The sequence below is a fragment of the Nicotiana tomentosiformis genome, chromosome 2, assembly GCF_000390325.3.
Source record: "Nicotiana tomentosiformis chromosome 2, ASM39032v3, whole genome shotgun sequence".
NCBI lineage: Eukaryota > Viridiplantae > Streptophyta > Magnoliopsida > Solanales > Solanaceae > Nicotiana > Nicotiana tomentosiformis.
Window position 1 is genome coordinate 4863720 of NC_090813.1, and position 24167 is coordinate 4887886.

The window sequence follows — 24167 nt, forward strand, 5'->3', positions numbered from 1 at the left end:
GACTTGTTGGTGTATTTGGTTGAGGTCTCGGGGGCCTTATATGAGTTTCGGATGATTAACGGGTTGAATTTTGGACTTTGAACTTTGCTGGAATTTTTCTGATGCACTGTCTGGTTTCCTTCTTCGCGTTCGAGATAGGGGTCTCACATTCGCGAAGAGGAATCGGAGGCAGGCAAAATTTACTCTTCGCGTTCGCGAAGAAGGGACCGCGTTCGCGAAGGGTAAAGGGTAGTGTTCATCGCGAACACGTGGGAGTGTTCGCGTTCGCGTAAGAAGGGCGAGGCCTGGCCGGGCATGAGGCGATAAGGCTTCGCGTTCGCGTAGGGGAGACCGCATTTGCGAAGGCCAAGTTTGGCAAGGCATCATGTTCGCAAGACTGCCCTCGCGTTCGCGAAGAAGAAATCTGGGGCATCACAAAAATGTGCATCGCGAACGCAAGGGTCCTGTCGCGTTCGCGAAGAAGATATCCCTGGACAGCAGAACTTAAGTTCTGGAAATGGGATTTCGTCCCATTTTTCATTATTCACGATTTTGAGCTCGGGTAAGGCGATTTTTACGAGAAAATATTGGGGTAAGTGTTCCTTATCCTATATTTATTATATTTCATGATTCCATACTCATTTACATCATGAATCCGTGAATTTATGGAAGAAAAATTATTTTTTTATAAAATCTTCCAAAAATATAAAATGAAGATTTGAAGGTTAATTTGAGGTTGGAATTTGATAATTTTTATATATTTGAACTCGTATCGGAACTGGTGTTCGAATTTCATGAGTTTATCCAGGATTCGAGACGTGGGTCCCACTGTCAATTTTTAAAATGAATTTCGGATTTTAATCCTAAAAATTAGTAAATTCATATGGAATTAATTCCTACGATTCGTGTTGAGTATATTGAATTGTTTGTGACTAGATTTGAAGCTTTCGGACACAAATTCGCGAGGCAAAGGTGTATTGGAATCTTGAAATTGGTTACGAAGCGAGGTAAGTATCGTGGTTAACCTTGACTTGAGGGAATAGAACCCTTGAATTATTTGTTATGTGAAATTCATGTGAACGACATATGGACGAGGTGACGAGTGCCTATACGTCGTCAAATTAATTGTTTGCATAATTATTGGAAAATCATAAAAAAAATTAAATCATGAATTAATTATTATATTAATTCTTTCTCTCATATTCCTTGCTCAATATTATGCCTTGAATTCATGCTATAATTGCTACATGCTTATTTGATTTATGTGACTTAATTGCTACTTGACATTTTGCATACTAATTATTAAAATGTCTATTTCCTCCTTAATTTCCACAATTAATTTCTACTTATCATCACTTATTTCTAAATAAATCAGAATTATTATATGTTTGTTGTCTTATAATTTTATATTAATTGTTGCATTTATTGGAGTAATTTCTTTTATAAGAATTGGTGTGATGACCCAAAATGTCATCTTTAAAGTTAATAATTAATTTTATATTCTAAGACTTTGAAAAGTACTATTTATCATTACTCGACTTGCGTGCGCAGTCCGAAAAATTTTCTGGAAAGTTTTTAGGTGAACAATGGATTAAAATATGAATTAGAGCTTTAAAACTCAACTAAGTTGACTTTGGTCAACATTTTAAGCAAACAGACTTGGATCAGTGTTCTAACAGTTCCAGTAGGTCCGTATCGTGATTTGGGACTGGGGCGTATGCCCGAAATCAAATTCCGAGGTCCTTAGCCCGAGATATGGAATTTTGATGAAAAATTAAAAGTTTAAGTTTAAATAGTGATCGGATGTCGAATTATGTGCAAACGACCCCGGAATAGAATTTTGATGATTCCAACAGCTCTGTATGGTGATTTTGGACTTGGGAGCATGATCGGAATTTTATTTGGAAGTCCGTAGTGAAATTAAGCTTGAAATGGCTAAAATAGGAATTTAAGTTTGTAGTTTGACCAGGGAGTTGACTTTTTGATATCGGGGTCGGAATCCAGTTCTGAAAATTTTTACAGCTCCGTTATATCATTTATGACTTGTGTGCAAAATTTGAGGTCAATCGGACTTGATTTGATAGGTTTCGACATCGAATGTAGAAGTTGGAAATTCTTGAGTTTTATTAAGCTTGAATTGGGGTGTAATTTGTGATTTTAGCGTTGTTGGATTTGATTTGATGTTTCAAATAAGTTCGTATGATGTTTTAGGACTTGTTGGTGTATTGGGTTGAGGTCCCAAGGGCCTCGGGTGAGTTTCGGATGGTTAACGGATCAAAAGTGGGACTTAGCTGCTACAAAAGCTGCTGCAATTTTTCTGCTGGAAATGCTGTCAAAAATCGGGCTGCCTCTCAAAATCAGGCTCCCTAACAAATCGGGCTCCCTGACAAATCTGTAAGTTATAAAAACAGGGAACTTCGTCCCATTTGTCATTTTTGACGAATTGGAGCTTGAGGAGAGGCGATTTTGATATATTTTCAAGGAAAAACATTGGGGTAAGTGATTCTAACTCGGATTTGGTCAATATACACGAATATATCATTATTTTCACCATTTAATTAGTGGTTTGAGAAACTTTTAGAAATCTCATGGAAACAAATTTTTGAGATTTCGGTGTCAATCCGGAATCGGATTTGAGTGAAACTGGTATGGCTCGACTCGTAATTAAATGGGTTGTCGGAATGTGTGAGTTTCGCCAGATTCCGAGACGTGGGCAATTTTTGAGCAAATTTCGGATTTTATTGAAAAATGTAGTATTTTCTTATGAAATTGATTCCTATAATTTTTGTTGACTATATAGGAGGGGTGCACCTCCACAGATTTCTCAGGCCCCACCTATTCCACAGGGCCCTCAGGCTTCTCAAGCCATGATTACTGCACCAATTGCCACTCCACCTGCATAACCAGCCAGAGGTGGAGGTAGGTCATGTAGAGGACGCCCTAGAGGGGAGGCCAGGCCAGATATTATGCCATTCCTGCTAGGACAGAGGCCGTTGCATCCGATTCTGTTATCACATGTATTATTCTGGCCTGTCATAGAGATGCATCGGTCTTATTTGACCCAGGCTCCACTTATTCTTATGTATCATCTTATTTTGCCCCGTATTTGGGCGTATCACGTGATTCCTTGAGTTCTTCTGTTTATGTATCTACACCCGTGGGTGAATTTATTATTGTGGATCGTGTGTATCGGTCGTGTTTAGTTGTTATCAGTGGTTTTGAGACCATGGCCGATTTATTATTGCTCGGTATGGTGGATTTCAATATTATTTTGGGCATGGACTGGTTGTCGCCCTATCATGCTATTCTTGATTGTTATGCCAAGACGGTGACATTGGCTATGCCAGGTCTATCGCGGCTAGAGCGGAGAGGTACCTCGGATCATGTTCGTAGCAGAGTTGTTTCATTTCTTAAAGCTCAACAAATGGTTGAGAATGGGTATGATGCTTATCTGTCCTATGTGAGAGGTGTTAGTATTGATACTCCTACTATGGCGCCAGTTCCTGTAGTAATGGATTTTCCTGGTGTATTTCCAGCAGATCTTCTGGATATGCCACCCGATAGGGATATTGACTTTGGCATTGATTTATTACCGGGTACTCTGCCCATTTCTATTCCATAATATTGTATGGCCCCAGCAGAGTTGAAAGAATTAAAAGAACAGATACAGGAGTTCCTTGATAAGGGTTTCATTCGGCCTAGTGTATCGCCTTGGGGTGCTCCTGTCTTATTTGTGAAGAAGAAGGATGGTTATATGCGGATGTGTATTGATAACCGCCAGCTAAACAAGGCTACAGTGAAGAACATATATCCATTACCACGTATTAATGATCTATTTGATCAGTTTCAGGGTGCCACAGTGTTCTCTAAGATCGACTTACGTTCAGGCTATCATCAGTTGAAGATTCGGGAGCCAGATATCTCGAACACTGCTTTCAAGACTCGGTACGGTCATTACGAGTTTCTTGTGATGTATTTTGGGCTGACCAATGCCCCAGCAATATTTATGCACTTAATGAATATTGTATTTCAGCCCTATCTTGAATATTTCTTCATTGTATTTATTGACGACATTCTGGTGTATTCCCGGAGTCGGGAAGATCATGAACAACACCTGAGGACTGTGCTTCAGACTTTGAGAAAAAAGAAGTTATATGCAAAATTTTCAAAGTGTGAATTCTGGATTGATTTAGTGGGATTTTTGGGTAATATAGTTTCATGCAATGGGATCAAGGTAGATACGAAGAAAATTGAAGTAGTGTAGAGTTGGTCCAGATCGTCCTCAGCTACGGAAATCCGGAGTTTCCTTGGTTTGGCGGGGTATTATCGCTGATTTGTAAAGGGTTTCTCTTCTATTGCTGCATCTAAGACCAAATTGACCCAGAAGGGTGCTCCGTTCAGGTGGACCGAAGAATGTGAGGAGAGCTTCCAAAAGCTCAAGACAGCTTTGACTACAGCCCCAGTATTGGTATTACCTACAAGTTTAGGGAATTATACTATGTATTGTGATTCATCGCGTATTGGTCTCGACGCGGTGTTGATGCAAGACGGTAGGGTGATTGCCTACGCGTCCAGACAGTTAAAGGTGAATGAGAAGAATTATCCTGTATACGACCTTGATTTAGCAGCTATTGTTCATGCCTTAAAGATTTGGCGGCATTATTTGTACGGTGTCCATTGCGAGGTCTACACCGATCACCGAACTCTACATCATCTGTTTAAACAGAAGGATCTTAATTTTCGGCAGCGGAGGTGGTTGGAGTTGCTTAAGGATTATGATATCACCATTCTCTATCATCCTGGGAAGGCCAATGTAGTGGCAGATGCCTTGAGTCGTAAGGCGGGCAGTTTGGGAAGCTTAGCATATTTACCGGTAGTAGAGAGGCCTTTAGCCTTGGATGTTCATGCCTTGGTCAACCAGTTTGTCAGATTGGATGTTTTCGAGCCGAGTCGAGTTTTGGCTTGTGTGGTTTCTTAGTCTTCTCTTTATGATCGTATCAGGGAGAGTCAGTATGATGACCCTCATTTACTTGTCCTTAAGGATACAGTTCAACATGGTGATGCCGAGGAAGTCACTATTGGAGATGACGGTGTACTACGGATGCAGGGCAGGCTATGTGTACCCAATGTAGATGGCTTGCGTGAGTTGATTCTCTAGGAGGCTCACAGTTTGCGGTACTCCATTCATCCGGGTGCTGCAAAGATGTATCAGGATTGAGACAACACTATTAGTGGATTCGGATGAAGAAAGACATAGTGGAGTATGTAGCTCGGTGTCTAAATTGTCAACAGGTGAAATATGAGCATCAGCGACCGGGTGGATTGCTTCAGAAGTTAGAGATTCCAGAATGGAAATGGGAGAGGATCACTATGGATTTCGTTATTGGGCTCCCACGGACTCAGAGGAAGTTCGATGTAGCTTGGGTGATTGTGGATAGATTGACCAACTCAGCTCATTTCATTCATGTGATGACTACCTACTCTTCCGAGCAGTTGGCTCGAATCTATAATCGCGAGATTTTCAAACTTCATGGCGTACCACTATCTATCATCTCTGACCAGGGTACGCAGTTTACATCACGGTTCTGGAGGTCAGTACAACGTGAGTTGGGTACTCGGGTAGAGTTGAGTACAACATTTCACCCTCAGACAGATGGGCAGTCCGAACGCACTATTCAGATACTGGAGGAAATGCTTCGTGCGTGTGTGATATATTTTGGGGGTGCTTGGGATCAGTTCTTACCACTTGCAAAGTTTGCTTACAACAACAGTTACCAGTCAAGCATTCAGATGGCTCCGTATGAGGCCTTGTATAGTAGGCGGTGCCGGTCTCCAGTGGGTTGATTCGAACTGGGCGAGGCTAGGCTATTAGGTACAGACTTGGTTCAGGATGCCCTGGAAAAGGTTAAGTTGATTCAGGATCGACTTCGTACAGCCCAATCTAGACAGAAGAGTTATACGGATCGGAAGGTTCGTGATGTTGCATTCATGGTTGGTGAGCGGGTCTTGCTTCGGGTTTCGCCTATGAAGGGTGTGATGAGGTTCGGGAAGAAGGGCAAGTTGAGCCCTAGGTATATTGGGCCTTTTGAGATTCTTGAAAGAGTTGGAGAGGTGGCTTACAGACTTGCACTACCACCTAGTCTCTCTGTAGTTCATCCGGTATTCCATATTTCTATGCTTCGGAAATATCACGGTGATCCGTCTCATAAGTTAGACTTCAGTTCGGTTCAGTTGGATAAGGATCTATCTGATGTTGAGGAACCAGTGGCTATTTTAGATAGGCAGGTTCGAAAGCTGAGGTCAAAGAACATTTCTTCCGTGAAGGTTCAGTGGAGGGGTCATCCGGTCGAGGAGGCGACTTGGGAGACCAAGCATGATATGTGCAGTTGTTATCCACACTTATTCACCAGCTCAGGTACTTTTTCTAACTCCGTTCGAGGACGAACGTTTGTTTTAGAGGTAGAGAATGTGATAACCCAAAATGTCATCTTTAAAGTTAATAATTAATTCTGTATTCTAAGACTTTGAAAAGTACTATTTATCATTACTCGACTTGCGTGCACAGTCCGTAAAATTTTCCAAAAAGTTTTTCGGTGAAAATAGATTAAAATGTGAATTAGAGCTTTAAAACTCAACTGAGTTGACTTTGGTCAACATTTTGAGCAAACGGACTCGGATCAGTGTTTTGACAGTTCCATAGGTCCATATCGTGATTTGGGACTTGGGCGTATGCCCGAAATAAAATTCCGAGGTCCCTAGCCCGAGATATCGAATTTTGATGAAAAAGTAAAAGTTTAAGTTCAAATAGTGACTGTATGTAGAATTATATACAAACGACCCCGGAATAGAATTTTGATGATTCCAATAGCTCTGTATGGTGATTTTGGACTTAGGAGTGTGATCGAAACTTTATTTGAAAGTCCGTAGTGAAATTAGGCTTGAAATGGCTAAAATAGGAATTTAAGTTTGGAAGTTTAACCAGGGAGTTGACTTTTTGATATCGGGGTCGAAATCCAGTTCTGAAAATTTTCACAGCTCCGTTATGTCATTTATGACTTGTGTACAAAATTTAAGGTCAATCAGACTTGATTTGATAGATTTCGACATCGAATATAGAAGTTGAAAATTCTTGAGTTTCATTAAGCTTGAATTGGGGTGTGATTTGTGATTTTAGCATTGTTGGATTTGATTTGAGGTTTCAAATAAGTTCGTATGATGTTTTAGAACTTATTGGTGTATTGGGTTGATGTCCCGAGGGCCTCATGTGAGTTTCAGATGGTTAACAGATCAAAAATGGGACTTAGCTGCTGCAAAAGCTGCTGCAATTTTTCTGTTGGAAATGCTGTCAAAAATTGAGCTGCCTGTCAAAATCGAGCTGCAATTTTTCTGCTGGAAATATTGTCAAAAATCGGGCTGCCTGTCAAAATCGGGCTCCCTGTCAAAATCGAACTGCCTGTCAAAATCGGGCTGCCTGTCAAAATCTGGCTCCCTGTCAAAATCGGACTCCCTACCAAAATCGGGCTGCCTGTCAAAATCGGGCTCCCTGTCAAAATCGGGTTCCCTAACAAATCTCTAAGTTATAAAAATAGGGGGCTTCGTCCCATTTGCCATTTTTGACGAATTGGAGCTTGAGGAGAGGCGATTTTGATATATTTTCAAGGAACAACATTGAGGTAAGTGATTCTAACTCGATTTGGTCAATATACATGAATATATCATTATTTTCACCATTTAATTAGTATTTTGAGATAAAAAATTTGAGAAACTTTTAGAAATCTCATGGAAACGAATTTTTTAGATTTCGGTGTCGATCCGGAGTCGGATTTGAGTGAAACTGGTATGGATGGACTAGTAATTGAATGAGTTATCGGATTTTATGAGTTTCGCCGGATTCCGAGACGTGGGCCCCACTGGCGATTTTTGAGCAAATTTCGAATTTTATTGAAAAATATAGTATTTTCTTATGAAATTGATTCCTATAATTTTTGTTGACTGTATCGAATTAATTATTACTAGATACGAGTCGATCGGAGTCAGAAAATTATCACAATCCAATTTCACCTATAGGTCGTGATGGCGCCCAACACTACAGCTAGGCAAGCCAACTAATAAGTCAAACGTACATTGGTTAAACTTTTATTTAAAAAAAAATACCAATTTCTACCAATGTATGTGCCAAGACCCGGTGTCACAAGTGCATGAGCATCTAGTAGATTATACAAAACTCCAAATACTGTCTGAAATGAAATAGACAGAATATAAATATCAGAAGAGACACTGGTAGCTGCAGAACGGCTCAGAAAGGCAGCTCACCACTATGCCTCGGGATGACGTGGGTATGTGATGATAGGTCCTCCACTAGTACCTGTTTCAGATCCTGCACAAAAAAGTGCAGGAAGTGTAGTATGAGTACGTAAACAACGTGTACCCAGTAAGTATTAAGCCTAATCTCGAAGTGGTAGAGACGAGATGGCCGACTTTGACACTTAATATAGGTCAATAATAATTGAAATAAAATTAGGATATTTAAATCAACATGATTTATAGAATTTACAATAATTTATTAAATCAGCGAAAATAATCAAATTCCTTCAAATAATCAAATTCCTTCAATTCAAATAAATTCCAATTTATCAATTAAATCTCATTTACAGGAGTAACAATTAATTCCTAAACAAGCAAGAATAATAATTCATTAAATTCCAAGGACTTTCCAATTTATTACTTAGCTTCACAAGCTGAAATAAATTATTAAAGTATCGTATAATTATTATTATTAAGCACGATTTCTGTCGAGGACGTACGACCCGATCTAGAGTGTCGTGTACACTGCCGAGGGACGTGCGGCGCGAACCATAGATGCATCTATCCTGCCGAGGCATTCGTCCCGCTCTACAAGAAATGAGGGCATTTTCTTATGTGCCTCCGGAAGGAGAGTATATTCATTATAAGATGAATTTGGGAGGAGAATAATTTTTTTTAACAATTAATTGATTTAAACAGACAATCAAGCCTATGAGATTTCCATCCTTTAATATCTCTATCCAACAATTCACAATGTATTCATATAGATATCAATTAATATAAATAAATCAAAGAATACCATTTACACAAGTAAGGCATGCTTTGAGTCCTAAACTACCCGGACTTTAGCATTAATAGTAGCTACGCACGGACTCTCGTCACCACGTGCGTACGTAGCCCCCCACAATTAACAACAATTATTTAACTTTAATCACCTATGAGATAATTTCCCCCTCACAAGATTAGACAAGAGACTTACCTCGTCTTGCTCCAATTTAATCCACAATTTTGCCTTTTCCACGATTATCCAACTCTGTCTGGCTCGAATCTAGCCAAATAATTCGATACAATCACTAAAAATTATAGGAAATAAATTCTATAAGGAAATACTACATTTTTAATAAAAATCACGAAATTAATTAAAAATTCGCCCACAGGGCCCACATCTCGGAAATCCGGCGAAAGTTATGAAATCCGACAACCCAATATTTTTTCCTTGAAAATATGACAAAAGTCGTCTCTGCTCAAGCTCAAGTTCGTCAAAAATGGCAAATGGGACGAATGCCCTTTTTTTTTTTTTTTTATAAAACTGCCCAGCAGCCTTCGGAACTGGTCCTCGAACTGAGCCTCGATCGCGGCATCGAACATGTGCCTTCGATCATAGCATCGAGGTTGTACCTTCGATCAGGGCATCGAGCTTGGGTCTCGATCCAACCCTTGAGCCATACCTTCGATCATGCCCTCGAGCCTTGCCTTCGATCGCGGCTTCGATCACAGGCTCGAGCCTGGACCTCGGTCATGGCCTCGATCAGAGTATCGAGGTTGGGCCTTCGATCATAGCCTCAATCATGGCATCGAGCTTGAGCCTTCGATTGTGACCCTCAATCTTGGGTCTCGATCCTGGCCCTCGAGCTGGACCTTCGATCATGGCCCTCGAGTTGGACCTTCGATCATGGCTTCGATACACTAGCTCGAGCCTGTACCTCATCAACCCTGGGCTCGATATCTGGCTCGATATCTGGGCTCGATCAAAGCCCAGAATGTCCAACAGAAGAGGAAAAATTGCAGCAGCTTTTTAACTCAAATTTTTGATCCGTTAACCATCCGAAACTCACCCGAGGCCCTCGGGACCTCAACCAAATATACCAACAAGTCCTAATACATCATACGAACTTAGTCAAACCTCTAAATCACATCAAACAACGCTAAACCATGAATCATACTCCAATTCAAGTTTAATAAAACTAAGAGTTTTCAACTTCTACATTCAATATCGGAACCTATCAAATCAACTCCGATTGACCTCAAATTTTACACACAAGTCATAAATTACATAACGGAGCTATGAAAATTTTTGGAACTGGATTTCGACTCCGGTATCAAAAAGTCAAGTCATCGGTCAAACTTTCAAACTTAAGTTCTTGTTTTTACCATTTCATGCCTAATTTAACTACAAACTTTCAAATAAAATTCCGAACATGCTCCTAACTCCAAAATCACCATACGGAGCTGTTGGAATTATCAAAATTCTATTCCGGGATCGTTTTCACAAAATGTTGACCGAAGTCAAACTTAGCACTTTAAGGCCAACTTAAGGAACCAAGTGTTCTGGTTTCACTTCAAACACTTCCAAATCCCGAACCAACCATCCCCGCAAGTTATAAATTATTACAAGTACCTACGGAAAGTTTTAGTTTAGGAAACGAGGTTCTAAAGTTAAAAATGACCGGTTGGGTCATTACAAAAATCGAGAAAAAAGCATAATACTTGGTTAAATTGGAGCAAGTCGAGGTAAGTGACTTGTCTAACCTTGTGTGGGGAAATTTTCCCTAGGATTGGTATTGATGTGATTATTGAAATGTGTTGAAAGTCGTGTACATGAGGTGACGAGTATGTACACGGGCTAAATATGAAAGATTATATTTTTAAATTGTGTAGATCACTGTTGCGCATTTATTAAATTATTTTATCTTGTTATATTCTTCATCATTGATCTCAAATATATACCCTAAATTTGTTTGAACTTTTCTTGCTAATAGTTTTAGCTGTTTAGTTGAAACGTGGTTTCTTTTGTTCTGCATATTATTTGAAGGTTGATTTTCTTTAAATTAAATATTATTAATATAAAGTATTTGATATTTTTAAATTTGATATTTAAGCAACGTATTAAAGATTTTGAAATATTATTTTCCTGAATTATTTATTCCTGAATATTTTTGTAAGATTTTTCGTACTCATTGTGATGGAGCCGTGAGCTCTTTATTGTGGAAAAATATTGTTGTTGAATTATTTTGGCAAGCTAAATTATTTGAGCACTTGAGGTGTAAATTGTAATATATTGTGATATTGATACGCATGCGGTGATATAAAGTCTGGGTATTGAAACGCATGCGGTGAGATAATGGTGGCTTGATACGCGTGGCTAGTAGAGGGAACTACTAGAAGTCATGCAGTGTGATAAGGATGGCTAAAACACGAGATGCTATTTCGGAAAAAATATTTTCTTTAAAATAAATTGTGAAGGCTCCTGCGGTAAGATAAGGAAATGAGATATTGTGAATTTATTTATGATTTGGGACTACGAGGCGATACCTCGGGAGTGCCCTTGTTGATATTTATTTATGGCCGCAGTTGCCTTTGATTATTTGTTGTGATTTTCTTGAAGTTGAAAAGAAATTTTGTTTTGTTTCCACGAGATATTAATTGCCATTATTTGGTGTAATTAAATGTGACATACTACTTGATTCATTATTATTGTCATTTTATTTTATTATATTGTAAAATATTTTACCATGCCATCTATTATTATTTTCCAGTAGGGTCTGACCAAACATCGTCACTACTCTACCGAGGTTAGGCTTGGCACTTACTGGGTACCGTTTGGTGTACTCATACTACGCTTCTGCACATCTTTTTGTGCAGATCCAGGTACACCTTATCAGACCAGGCATCAGTAAACTAGCTGTACGAGGAGACTTCGAGGTATATCTGCCAGCGACCGCAAACTCCGGAGTCCCCTTCTATCTTACTATGTCGTCTTCCTTATTTGCTTTAGACTCTGATGTATAGAGACATAGAGAATAAATTCTTAGAAGCTTGTGACTTATTTCTACCGGGTTTTGGGAGTTGAAATTGTTTGAATTGTAGTTTATTTATTTCATATTTAAATTTTTATTTCGCATTGATAGGCTTACCTAGTCTTAGAGACTAGGTGCCATCACGACATCCTACGGAGGGAATTTGGGGTCGTGATAATTGGTAAATTATATTATTGGAGGAGCGGGTTGCACACCGCAACAGAATTGATTGAAAAGATATATTGAGGATCGAGTTACACGTCGCAACAGGATTAAATGAAAATGAATATATTGTGGGATCGGGTTGCACACCGCAACGGAAACTGATTAAAATAATAATTGGTTATGACTGCCGAGTTGGCTTCAACTGTTGAATTGGGTTACCTGTTTTATTTCTATTATTGTTGTTATTATTATTATTGCGTACAGGTTAATGTAAGTGACATGCCTTAGCCTCGTCACTACTTCGTCGAGGTTAGGCTCGGTACTTACTGGGTACGTGGGATTGGTTGTACTCATACTACACTTTACACTTCTTGTGCAGATACCAGAGTTGGTTATAGCGGCGTACAATAGATTTGCTCGGATTCAGCTATTCGCAAAAGATTTGAGGTATAGCTACATGGCGTTCGCAGTTCTGAAGTTCCTTCCACTTTATCGTAGCTATGTATTTCTTCCAGACAGCTTCATTTTCATTCAGATCGTTATTTGTATTATTCTAGTAGCTCGTGCACTTGTGACATCAATTCTGGGATGGTATTTAGACATCGCTATTAATATGAATTATTCACTTTATTTCAGACTTTATTTCCGCATTTGTTTCTTTGTTATTAATTAATTTAAAATTATTTTAAAATGGCTAATATTATTCTAACGTTGGCTTGTCTAGCAAGTGAAATGTTAGACACCATCACGGTCCCGAAGGTGGGAATTTCGGGTCGTGACATATATATATATATATATATATATATATATATATATATATATATATATATATATATATATATATAAAACTCAAAGACATTGTTTAATAATACTTGTGCTTTTTTAATAATTATTTACTTATTGATATAGGGAATACGCGCAAAGCGCGTACCATAAGACTAGTAAATTAAATAGAAGAAAATAATTAAATAAAAATATTATGTGTTTTATTTATCGATCTATGATGTTAATTTTTACTGATCTCCTGTAAAACATAATCTTTTATGACTAATTACAATTGTATAAAAAAACTAATCGCACAAATATCTCATATGTGTCATTTATCAATCTTTTATATTACTACATTTTACCAATCTCGTGTGAAAAGGACCGTAAAATAAAAAGAACATATATAATGGAATATAAAATCAATCTCTTGTTCTCTTATTGTTAATGTCATTATTACTCCGTTAATAATGTTCACATTCCCTTTAGTTTAGGGTATGGCTGTCCAACGGGACGGGTCAGCACGGCCATCCCAGTCTTATCTCGGTCCCGATCTCGTTCCGACCCCTAAATATTAAACGGGACTGGGCCTATATTAAATGGGACATGGGACATGGGATGGGCTGCCCATTTTGTTCTGGTAGGCTGGCCCGTTAAGGTTTTGTCCCGTCCCGTCAGCCCGCGTGAATTATTTTTTATTTTTTTCAAAAAAGAGTCGTTGGCCAACGACATTTATTTCAAAATTAGCCGTTGGCAACGGCTATAAACGGCCATTTTTGGCCCCTATCCCCCCATTCCCCCAAAATACCCCTACCTCGCCCTCCCCCCCAAAAATAAACTTTTAATTTAATCCCTAAGTTTATTAAATTATACTTTGGCCCTATTTTTAACTATAGATACCCCATCCTTATTCATTTTTTCCCACAAAAATCAATCATTCTCTCTCAAATCTCTTGCATTCTATATATATTCTTCTCTCAATTTTCTCATAATCAACTACGTTTCAAGTAGTTGTGCAAATATTTGGAGCAACTTTCAAGTTTCAAATTAATTCGTCAAGTATTTGGAGCAATGTTTTGGGCAATATTTTCAAGTTTAATATTTAATCACGGTGCACTCGTTCCATCTCCTAATTTTAATATTTAATTTTTGCGTATCATTTTAGTGCTTAATTTTTGTGTTTACTTTACATGTTCTATTTTCCTGTTTCATTTGTGTATTTAATTTTTATGTTAACTTTTTAAATTTATTTTTGTATTTAAATTATGATTCCTAAAAGTGTATTTGGTATAACCAACCCATTTAAAAAAAGTAATAAATGTGCTAGTTGTAGAAATCCTAATCCTAATCCTTCTCCTAGAATTAGAAAACATATAGATGAATGGACTCATGTTGATGAAACTTTATTTTTCAAACCCCACGCATTTTATAATATTAATTCGGGAGAACAACTAGATCATGAAATTTTACAAAGATAATTTGGCAATGATATTTTTAATGAGGAAGAAGAATTAGATAAAATACCCACTAGTCCAGCAACACAAGTTCAAACTCAAAGTCAAACTCGGTCTGGAGCTTTACCCCATGTACCTCATGTCAGAAAGAAGAAATTTTGATTTTGAAAAATTAACCACTAGTGAAGAAGAAGAATACATTGAGATACTTTGCACTGGGAGCGATGACGGTATGGAACTCATGGAACATCGAGCAACATTGCCAATTCCAGAACAATGTCTCACAAAAATTATATATCAGTTATAACGAAGCTATATGGGAGCTTACAAATATTAGTATGATAATTTGTAATTAGCTACTAAGAGGCCTACTTCAAACAGAACCCTTCCTAGAAGGTAGAAGGTGGGTGCATAGATTATGTGCTATTCAAAAGGCATGTATTTGTATGTGAAATTTGAAACTTCTATTAATAATATAAAAGGCTTTAGCCTTGATTTTTTTTATTTATGAATTGTCTTACTTAGTTACTTTATAGCTTGAGATTATGTTAAATAAACTAAAAGTCTATTATAATTACTAAAATATTTCCTTATAAGTCTTTTGTTTTAATATTTTATAATTCTTTTCTTAGTTTCTTTATAATTTATTAAGTTTAAGTTTATTAAAAAGTCAAAAAACTAGCCGTTGCAAATTTTAAAAATTTAGTCATTGACAACTTTAGAAAAATAACCGTTGCTATCTATAAAAAATAGCCGTTGCCAAATTTATTGCTTAAATATTTAAATAACCTTTTTTAAAAAGGACTACTTAGGCCCCACGTCACGTCGCGTCCCATCGAGTTTTTTAGTGGGATGGGATGGACCTACCGGATCATTCCGTTTATCCCGTCCTATTTATGGTCCGCCCCGTCCCGTTTCGTCCCGATAATTTTGTCCCGTCCAGACCGTTCCGTTGGACAACATTAGTTTAGGGCTATTATTTAGCTTAGGACCAAAAATTTCCCCTTTTTACAAACATGAAGGATAGTTTATGTTCAGTGTCATACATTAATGACCAAAATACATTTTGCCCAATACATTAATTAGGGACTATTTTTTTTAATTTTAATTTAATTTATGAATTCAATCAACTGGTTGCCGAAGCAGATCCCTCTCGGGAGTCAAATAATTTTTTGTTTCTTTACAAATTTATTTTTAATTTTATGATCCTCCTTCTTTTTTATACATCTTTTACGCTAAATAGACGTAAAAAAGTTATTTTCTTTTCCTGATGCCCTATTCCCTTTCGGTTATTACCCCTTCGCGACTTGTGAACGAGGATCCGACCCAACGACCCGAAGCCCACTTCTTTCCCCAAATGTTTTTCTTTTTTTCTTTTTTCAGTTTAATACTTTTCCTTCTCGTTTTCATTTTCCTGCTTCGGTAACAATAAAGATTTGAACGGTTGAATGGGAGCTCTGCAACTTGCGAACAAAGTGATTCATCCGCTTTTGTACAAAGACACGAATTGAAACTGAAGGTTCTAAAATATCTAATATTTTTTCTTTCTATTTGTATTTCAATTTTATACTGTTGCAATTTGAATCAATTGAGAAATTGGGGAAATTAGGAACTTGAGAAGCTTCAATTCTGATATTAGCCTATCGTTAAATTCATTCCAAATTAGGTTTTCAAGAATATCTCTATATGTATCTGTCTGCATGTGTGTATAAATTTTGAAATTAGAACAGTACAGCATTTAAGTAATTAGTTCTTCATCGTTTTACAGAAGCAGCTTATGGTATGGATTTTGTGTAGCGACAACTGAGATGCGTCTTATTATTTTTATCTTAGTTCTTATGTTATTTATAATGCTAAACATGTGAAAGGATCCAGCTTTATTTACTTTCATACTCTTCCAAGCTAAATGGTCATATACTCATGTTTCTTTCTTTTGTTGTCCCAATTAATTTTTGCCTTCCCGAGAGGGGGTTGAGAACTTTTTTTTTTATGATGGTATTGTTCGGGTCAGCTTGCGCGCACCTCTACTATTCCACCCGGTCCTCGTATCTCCCACCAGTACAGGCACCGAGTAACTCTGCCCACCAAGACTTGGGCAGATTGGAAGATGTCACCTAGTGTTTTTTGCTTCCGCTGGGATTTGAACATGTTACCTCATTTTACTCCCACTTCATTGACCACTAGACCACACCCTTAGGTGCTTGAGAACATATTGTTTTGAACTTTTTTCTGTTTTCCATGTTATCTTTTTCTTTGTTCAATATGTACTTGAATGTATTATGCATATAACTATAATGGATGACGATTGCAATCTGGGTTGACTTAAACAAGCAGAGTAGGATCTTATGTTATGGTGAGTGGTGACCGGCATTTTTATCTAGTATCTAGTGCTAGGACTAGTATGGTAGAGACACTCACAATTTATTTTACTCTAATAATATTCCTTGATTTAACATAAAAAAGATGTATCCATTTCTGATTTCCAGTGGTCATACTAAATTAAAGCACGAACTTCAGTTTTGAGAAGAAAGGACTAGTGTAGAAGTATGATTTAATTAGTTGAAACATAACGTCATTTTATAGTGCTTCTTTCTTTCCCAAATCTCATAATTCACTGATTACAAGGTTGATGAAACTTATAGAGGTGAGTATTTACTATTTAGTGAATGAAAGGAAGCTATTGAAGAAATAGCACTTGTAGGACGAGGAGGAAATCTTCGACGCAAGAAGCTGTAGTATTATGTATTGTTTTATTGTTTTGATTTAAACCTATATGCCAGCTCGGATTGTTAGGTTTGAGTTTTCTAGTAAATACTCACTGATTTACACAACTTTATGTTACCAGTTTCAGTTTTTGAATAGGCTTTGATGGGGGAGCTGGCATCTTAAGAAATCAAGAGAAAGTGTTTATATCCTATTTTCGCTTGCTCAAGGAATTCTTTGATTATGTTTACCTGTTATGTTTTGCTCTTCCTCAACATAGCCTCCATGTATTTTGGCCTTGTTTGAGGCCTTTAGATAAAGTTTTATTATTTATCCAGTTGAAATAAAAATCATGAACGAATGTCATTTGGATATTGAGTTAATGGGTGCAAGTATCTAATATAATTGTTACTTGTGTCAGTATTATGAATTCATCGCACTGTCATCCTCTATCTCTATGTCAAACAGCTTCATGAGCAAAGTATGAGGTAGCTGGGAATTGACTTAGCGAATTTATGGTTTCTGAAGCTCTGCAACAGACTTTCATGGCTACCAAGCGTTCCTGTACATCATCTCTACCCTGGATTTGGGTGATTGAAGCACTAGCAAGCTTCAATGAAATAGATACATCTTTACTCATCAGTATGTGTGAATTTACAATTGCTTTATTTCGTAGAAGCTGTTGTTAAATTGTGGGCATCAGAATTGTTTGACATTAATAGTTCATGCATAACAGATTTGGTTAAGAGGACTCCTGAAATTTCCGATGATCTGGGGAGAAATGCTAGGGAAATGGTTTCCTTGAGAGTTTTAGAGAGCTTATTTGTCCAGAGAATCCCGAAAGCAAATAATGTTGCTTCAGTTCCAGGTGCCAATATTGAACTTGATCCATCAAAGAGCTGTGAAGATGTCCTTCGCTGCATATTGTTGGAGGTAATGAATTCTTTCTTTTACTTATCTAGGGTGGACTATTTGATTCAGTTATTTGAAAGATCTAAGCAAGGGACCCATTTACAAGGGAAATGGTCTCCTTTAGTGTTTTAAGTACTCCTGTTTTACACATGCTTAGTTGTGTATTTGCATGTAAATATTATTAGGCTTCTGCATCAGATTTAAAAACAGCAGCGCCTGAGATGTTGAAATGGGATGTTCGGTCATTCATTATGAAAAAGAGATCTCTCCTGCCGAAGTGTCTTTTGAAACAAGTAAGCTAGTCTTGATAATGTTTTGAATTGGAGAAGTTGGAACATATTGAAAATATATCTGTCTTATTATCTGGGATTTACTTTATTTTCTGTTGATAAACAGCTTAAAGATAACATTGTAGATTCTACCAGTCCTCTTTCTGGATCCTTGAAAAAAAGAAGTCGATTGGAGTTCGGGAATCACTCCAGAGATAGTGTTCCTGTTGATGCTGTTGATTCTGATGGCTTTAAGCAGGGACATGAAGTAGGAGGCACAAATACCCAACATGTTGCACCAACTAGGAACTTGGATGCTTTTACCCAGGCTGATAAAAATACAACAACATACCCAGTATATTCCCACAGTGTGGGGTCCGGGAAGGATAATGTGTACGCAGACCTTACCCCTACCTTTTGGAGGACCCAGTCCGATAAAAATGGCAAGCAAAAAAGTCAGCTAGGAAGCGCTCTGGTGCGTGCTAAGAGGAGTATCGATGCCTCCACTGCTCATGAAGTAGAAGTCAATGAAACTGAAGCCATATCAGAGAACAGTTCTGATCCTTGTGCTAAGGCTGCCAAGAAGTTTAAGCAGTTTGTCTTTAGTCCCATTCGGAACACAGTTCCTGATTTGCTATTGTCTGGGAGAGATGCATTCCCAGCAGAATCATCTGGAGGAAGTCAACCTATTGTTCAAAACGGGAACTCGAAAGATGAAGCTCAAGTTGGGGCCTTCGAAGCAAATGGAGGCCTGAACGATGGTTGTGCTGAGCATGCTGCATCAAGAAGTGGTTTACATGGAAGTGACTCTAATCACAATGAGCTCTTGCCTCAAAGAATGAGCACAGACCAAAAGTTCCAAAATATTGGACGTAGCAGCAATGGTTGCGCTGAACTTGGAACATCCAGTGGCTCATGCCAGCTGGCGATTCAACAAGATTCTCGCACTCATGGATCCAAACATGACCTGGAGTTTAATCTTCCACAAGATTTGCAACATGGTGAGCCTTCTAAAGTAGCCAAAGAGAATATTGAGCAAAGTCATGAATTTGAGTTCTCTAGTGATACTGATGAGTATCACGATGAGAGCATTGCTCTTGCTACACAGAAGAATGATTTCTTGAGCTCGCAATGTGCTCAGGGTGAAGATTCTTTGGCAGCTGCTGATTGTAGTGAGCTTAATCTTTGTGTGAAGTGTAATGTAGGGGGGAAATTATTTGTCTGTAGTTCTGACACCTGCCCATTAATGGTTCATGAAAGTTGCTTGGGTTCTGTGCCCAACTTTGATTACAAAGGGAACTTCTACTGCCCCTTTTGTGCATATTCTCGAGCAATTTCTGAATACCTGGACGGTAAGAAGAAGGTCTCACTTGCTAGGAAACATTTGGCTGCATTTATTGGCTTGGGAGCTGGACAACAATCAAAGAAGTCACTACCTAAGTCACAAGGAACGAAACCGCATCAATCTCGAGAGGATAAGAATGAGCAATTATGCCACAATGAGAATGGGAGGAGTTCCTTGAATGAGGTTACAGAAGCAGGAAGTGCTCCAGGCGACAGGAATTCCGTTGGAGTTCAAATCATGCAGACGGGTTCACCTCAACCAGAGGCTTCTGCACCTGAACAATGCTTGGTAGCTGGTCAACAACCTGAAGGATCAGAACTTAGATGTCATAGATCTAAGCAGAATCAGTCCAGAGAGGAAGAAGAGTTGTGTCATAATGGGAATGGAAACAAGAATTCTTTGAAGAAGGCTGAAGAAGCGGGAAGTGGTCCTGTTAATAGAAATTCTACGAATGCTGAACTCATGCAGATGCATCCACCTCAACCACCTGTTTCTCATGAACCTGTGTGTCAAGGAAGTTCTTCTATAGAAGAAAATTCTGAAGAAGATGAGATTGGTTCCAGATATCGTGTACAATTTAGGAATCCAGAGAAGAAGCAGTAAGTCTGATGCACTTCCCAAAGTATGCAAATCATATGGTCACTCCACGCATTCTTTCAAATGTGTCATCCATTTTACTTATATTTTCCAGTTTCTGCATTTTTTTTGGTTTTCCTATCTCTTTTTGCGTTGAATCAAAGCATTTTGTTAATCAGTATTATCAGGCAGTTGATTGTGTTTTGGTTATAACTTCTATCTCTGATTTTTTACTGTTCATTTTTATTTGCAGTACCTTTCCCATAACACCTCAATTGAGGAGGAAGAAGGTCCAATGGACAAAGATAGAGGAGGAAACGTTAAAGGTACACGCATCTTCTTTCTGTCTAAATTTGCTAGTTCTCTCCTTGAAAAGCTGGTAAGAAGGCACCAGTTATTCTAATATAAGGGGGATTCACCCCCCCCCCCTCCACCCACACACACATCCCCCCCCCCCACACACACACATCCCCCCCTCTCTCTCTCTCTCTCTCTCTCTCTCTCTCTCTGGACTCTGTGTGTGTGTAGTCAGTACTTTTCCCTTGGCTATCTTCTGGTACTAGTCTTTGCCATTGCTGCTGCAGGAGGGAGTACAACGATTCTCGCATTTTCCTGATAGATGGAAGCAGATTTTGGAATTTGGATGTGATGTTTTCCTGAAAGGTCGGACCACTGGGGACCTTAAAGATAAGTGGAGGAACATGAGCAGAGCAAAGGAGAGAGCAACGTAAAGGTTTCTTTCTTTAATGGACTCTGTATATGTGTACAGTTGTCTAATATTTTCGGCTGCTTATATTGAACAAGACTGTTTTTCATAACTCGGTTATTGCTTAGCTACAGCCATGCCACAACAATGCTTGCTAATTAACCTCATTATCTACCTTGAGTGGAAGGGTTTTTTTTTTTTTTTTTTTTTGGGGGTGGGGTGGGGGGGAGGGGGGTGGTCCAGATGTAAAGCGTAGATTTTGATGCTTGTGGAGTTTTTTTATATGAAGAAAAGCCAAAATGATTTTCTCATTATATGAATATGATGCTAAGCTGAAGGGGTGAAAGTAAGAGACACTCAATAGTATCTGTGTATTGGGGGCTAAGAATAGCTCGTTTGTAATCCTTTTTGGGGTAAATTGGAACGGGTAGATGACTGTAAAACCTTGTTACGGTTCATTGAATCTTTTGTATAGATAGCTAGGGTCTTATCTGTTCTTTTGCTATCTTTTTGGATGTAATCACAACACTTTGTTTTTGACATCAATAATGCTTCCAAAACAATATTTAACATCGTGCTCGTAGATTTCTGAAGCTGTTATTACAACCTTGTTTAGCATGTTCAACAATTTGGATGAAGCTAACAATATTGAACTGGTCTGGGTACCCCTATTATATGAAATAAAATCTTCACTTAATTTCTTTGCAGTACGAATATGGACATTGACCGATTAAGCTACTCAACTAGTAGCGATCATGTGTAGTGAAATTAAAAACTGAGTCACGGTTACCATGAAGTTTGAACGCGACAATTACTAAAAGAAGTTAATTATAAGTTCAATTCAAAGAGAAAAGACAAGAAAGAATAAAGTGTAATATTTTTAAAAAAAAAAAAATGTTGGTAAGCTGATATAGTATTATTATGGTGATGACAAATAGCAGTCTCACACTGTCATGAAATGCCGAGAATGCAAAGGGGAACATAAGCCCGTGTTTCTCCTTTTATTACTGTCACAGGTAAACTACTAGTACATATTACTACTATATTCTACTTCAACTAGTTCTTTTTCTGTCTACCGTTGTTGTCAAACTTGTCATCCATTTACTGGATCAGATCAATTCCTTGCCCTTTCCTTCTGCCTGAGAACAGTGGCAAAGCCAAGAAATTTTGACAAAGATTAAAAAAGGCACAAGAATCCTCCCTCCTCTCCAAACGAGCCATGAATTCTGACAAAAAGAATCAAAAAAGAAAAAACAAGAATACCACACCTAAGATTCAAACCTCAGACCTCCCTTATAAGTGGATTCCAATTTATACATGAATAAAACAAAACTATTTGTACATTATCGAAGAAAGAAATTCAATTGAACCCCTTTTGAATCGTGCAACCAAGTGCGGCTCTAGTGTTATTAGTAGTAAGGTTTGTGCCTTATGTCCCCAAATTTGGAGGCCCCATTTTGTAAAAATATTAAGTTTATGGTATTTTAAAAAAATATACTCTCTCTAAGTTAAAAGAGATCAGACTTTTGAACTTGTGGTGTAAAATGAAGCACATATATTTTGTGTGGCTATAAATGATTACATAAAGGTAAATTATTTCCAAATATGGAAAGGGGTCATTCTTTTTTGATACAGACTAAAAAGAAAATAGGTTTACATAAATTGAAACGGAGGGAGTAATACTTTTAATATAAAAGTAGAGTTTTTCATATAAAAGGAAAGAAAACATTTTAGCATAAGTAAAGTAATAATTTGATTTACCTAAAATGGGTAGATGAATATTTTTCCTAATATTTCAATTTGAGTTGATTTGACAATACCACTTTTTACTCCTTCATTAGATAATGTGTAAAAATTTTACTTCCCCAACCTTAATTTTACATATTTTCTGTCTTTCTCTTTGATATTCTTATTCACCTTCTTTCTTTAAGATTTCATTACTCACCTTCTTTCTCCAAGATTTCGTTAGTTAAGGTATTCAATAATACTTTTAAGCTTTCAATAGTTTTATACTTTTATTGCTCTATAAAGTCTAACCTAAGATCAATGACACGGTTGTTGAGACACACTAAGTAGTCATGGGAAAGATAAATGTCATTTGTGTGAAGGATATTGAGATAGCTTCTTCCTTCTCTGTGCGTGGGTTAGCCCTTGAAATTGGTTGAGGAAAAGGAAACCCCAGCGACCAAGCACTCCCGCCCCCAAAAGCGGATTCCCTTGTTTCGTCATGGCAACCCCCCCCCCCCCCACACACACACACAAGCACTCCCCGGCTCGGGGGGACCAGAAAACGCCTTTCGTTTTCCACCCTTCGTCATGTCTCAAAAAAGATTAAATGAGTTGGCTATATTATCAATTGAAAATGAATTATCAGAGGAAATCAATTATAAAAAAATTACTAACAACTTTGTATCTCAAAAATTAGAAGAATAAACTTCAGATAAAATATACTCCATATATTATAATTTTTTTTTTAAAAACCTCACATTAAACTTTGGCTTTAAGCCCCGCATGTACTTGAGCCGCCCCTGCGTGTAACTCCGCGCCGCCCCCAAAGGTCCAACCCCTTTGCAGCTGTGTGCACAATTGGTAGAGTTGGATTTTCACAGTGTGCTTCAATTCCCAGCAGTACACACTATCAAGTTGTGTACGTATGCATTGCATGGGATAAAGATGAAGACAAAAAGTCTCGAGAATCAGGCTGTGAATGTCAGGAAAACATGTGAATTAGAGGGCTCGTGAATGTCAAAAATATTTTGTGAGGTGCTTTTCTTAATTGCTTAGTAACTCACTGGCTAGTCTTTCTTCTTCTTCATCTTCTGTGAATGTCTGTGACTATATGAGAGAAGAGTGTAGTGTAGACCATTAATAGAGAATCCAAGGAAGTGAGGTGTCATTCTGCATTCAAAACAATTTGTTTTCATGTCTTCAATTCTATGGGCTGATCTTAGTTTAAAAGATCATATATACTAGTTCCAGAAGCGGCAGATTCAGGATTTAAAGTTTATGGGTTATTTATATGCCGATCTCAAGTTAATATAATAATAATTAGGTTCACAGTCAACTATTTATAAATATTTTATAAATTTCTTAATATATAGTATTAACGGTTACGTGAACTTTTAGCTTACATGGTAGATCCGACCGACTATAGTATAAATCTCAAGAATGATGACTTTCATCATATTATTT

The 24167-nt window shown here is 37.8% G+C and overlaps 1 protein-coding gene across 4 annotated transcripts; it reads left to right on the top strand.

The window, feature by feature from the left end:
• Positions 1-15772: 15772 nt before the first annotated feature.
• On the top strand, positions 15773-21545 carry LOC104106584 (uncharacterized). Of its 4 annotated transcripts, none has more exons than XM_009615155.4 (7): positions 15773-15983; positions 17589-17809; positions 17904-18100; positions 18265-18372; positions 18476-20292; positions 20523-20595; positions 20854-21545. In XM_009615155.4, exons 2-7 carry the CDS (start codon positions 17683-17685, stop codon positions 20998-21000), a joined length of 2469 nt encoding a protein of 822 aa, XP_009613450.1. In that variant the 5' UTR covers positions 15773-15983; positions 17589-17682; the 3' UTR covers positions 21001-21545. The 4 variants fall into 4 exon arrangements, with proteins under 4 accessions (XP_009613450.1, XP_009613451.1, XP_009613452.1 ...); XM_009615156.4 differs by having other exon boundaries at positions 17636-17809; XM_009615157.4 differs by having other exon boundaries at positions 17696-17809.
• The last annotated feature ends 2622 nt before the right edge of the window (positions 21546-24167 follow it).

Bases quoted from the DNA above. Each gene is read 5' to 3' on its own strand.
- LOC104106584 (XM_009615155.4), top strand. From the start codon at position 17,683: ATGGTTTCTGAAGCTCTGCAACAGACTTTCATGGCTACCAAGCGTTCC. The intron at 17,810-17,903 runs GTATGTGTGAAT...CATGCATAACAG, and splicing joins AGATACATCTTTACTCATCA to ATTTGGTTAAGAGGACTCCT. The intron at 20,596-20,853 runs GTACACGCATCT...TTGCTGCTGCAG, and splicing joins TAGAGGAGGAAACGTTAAAG to GAGGGAGTACAACGATTCTC.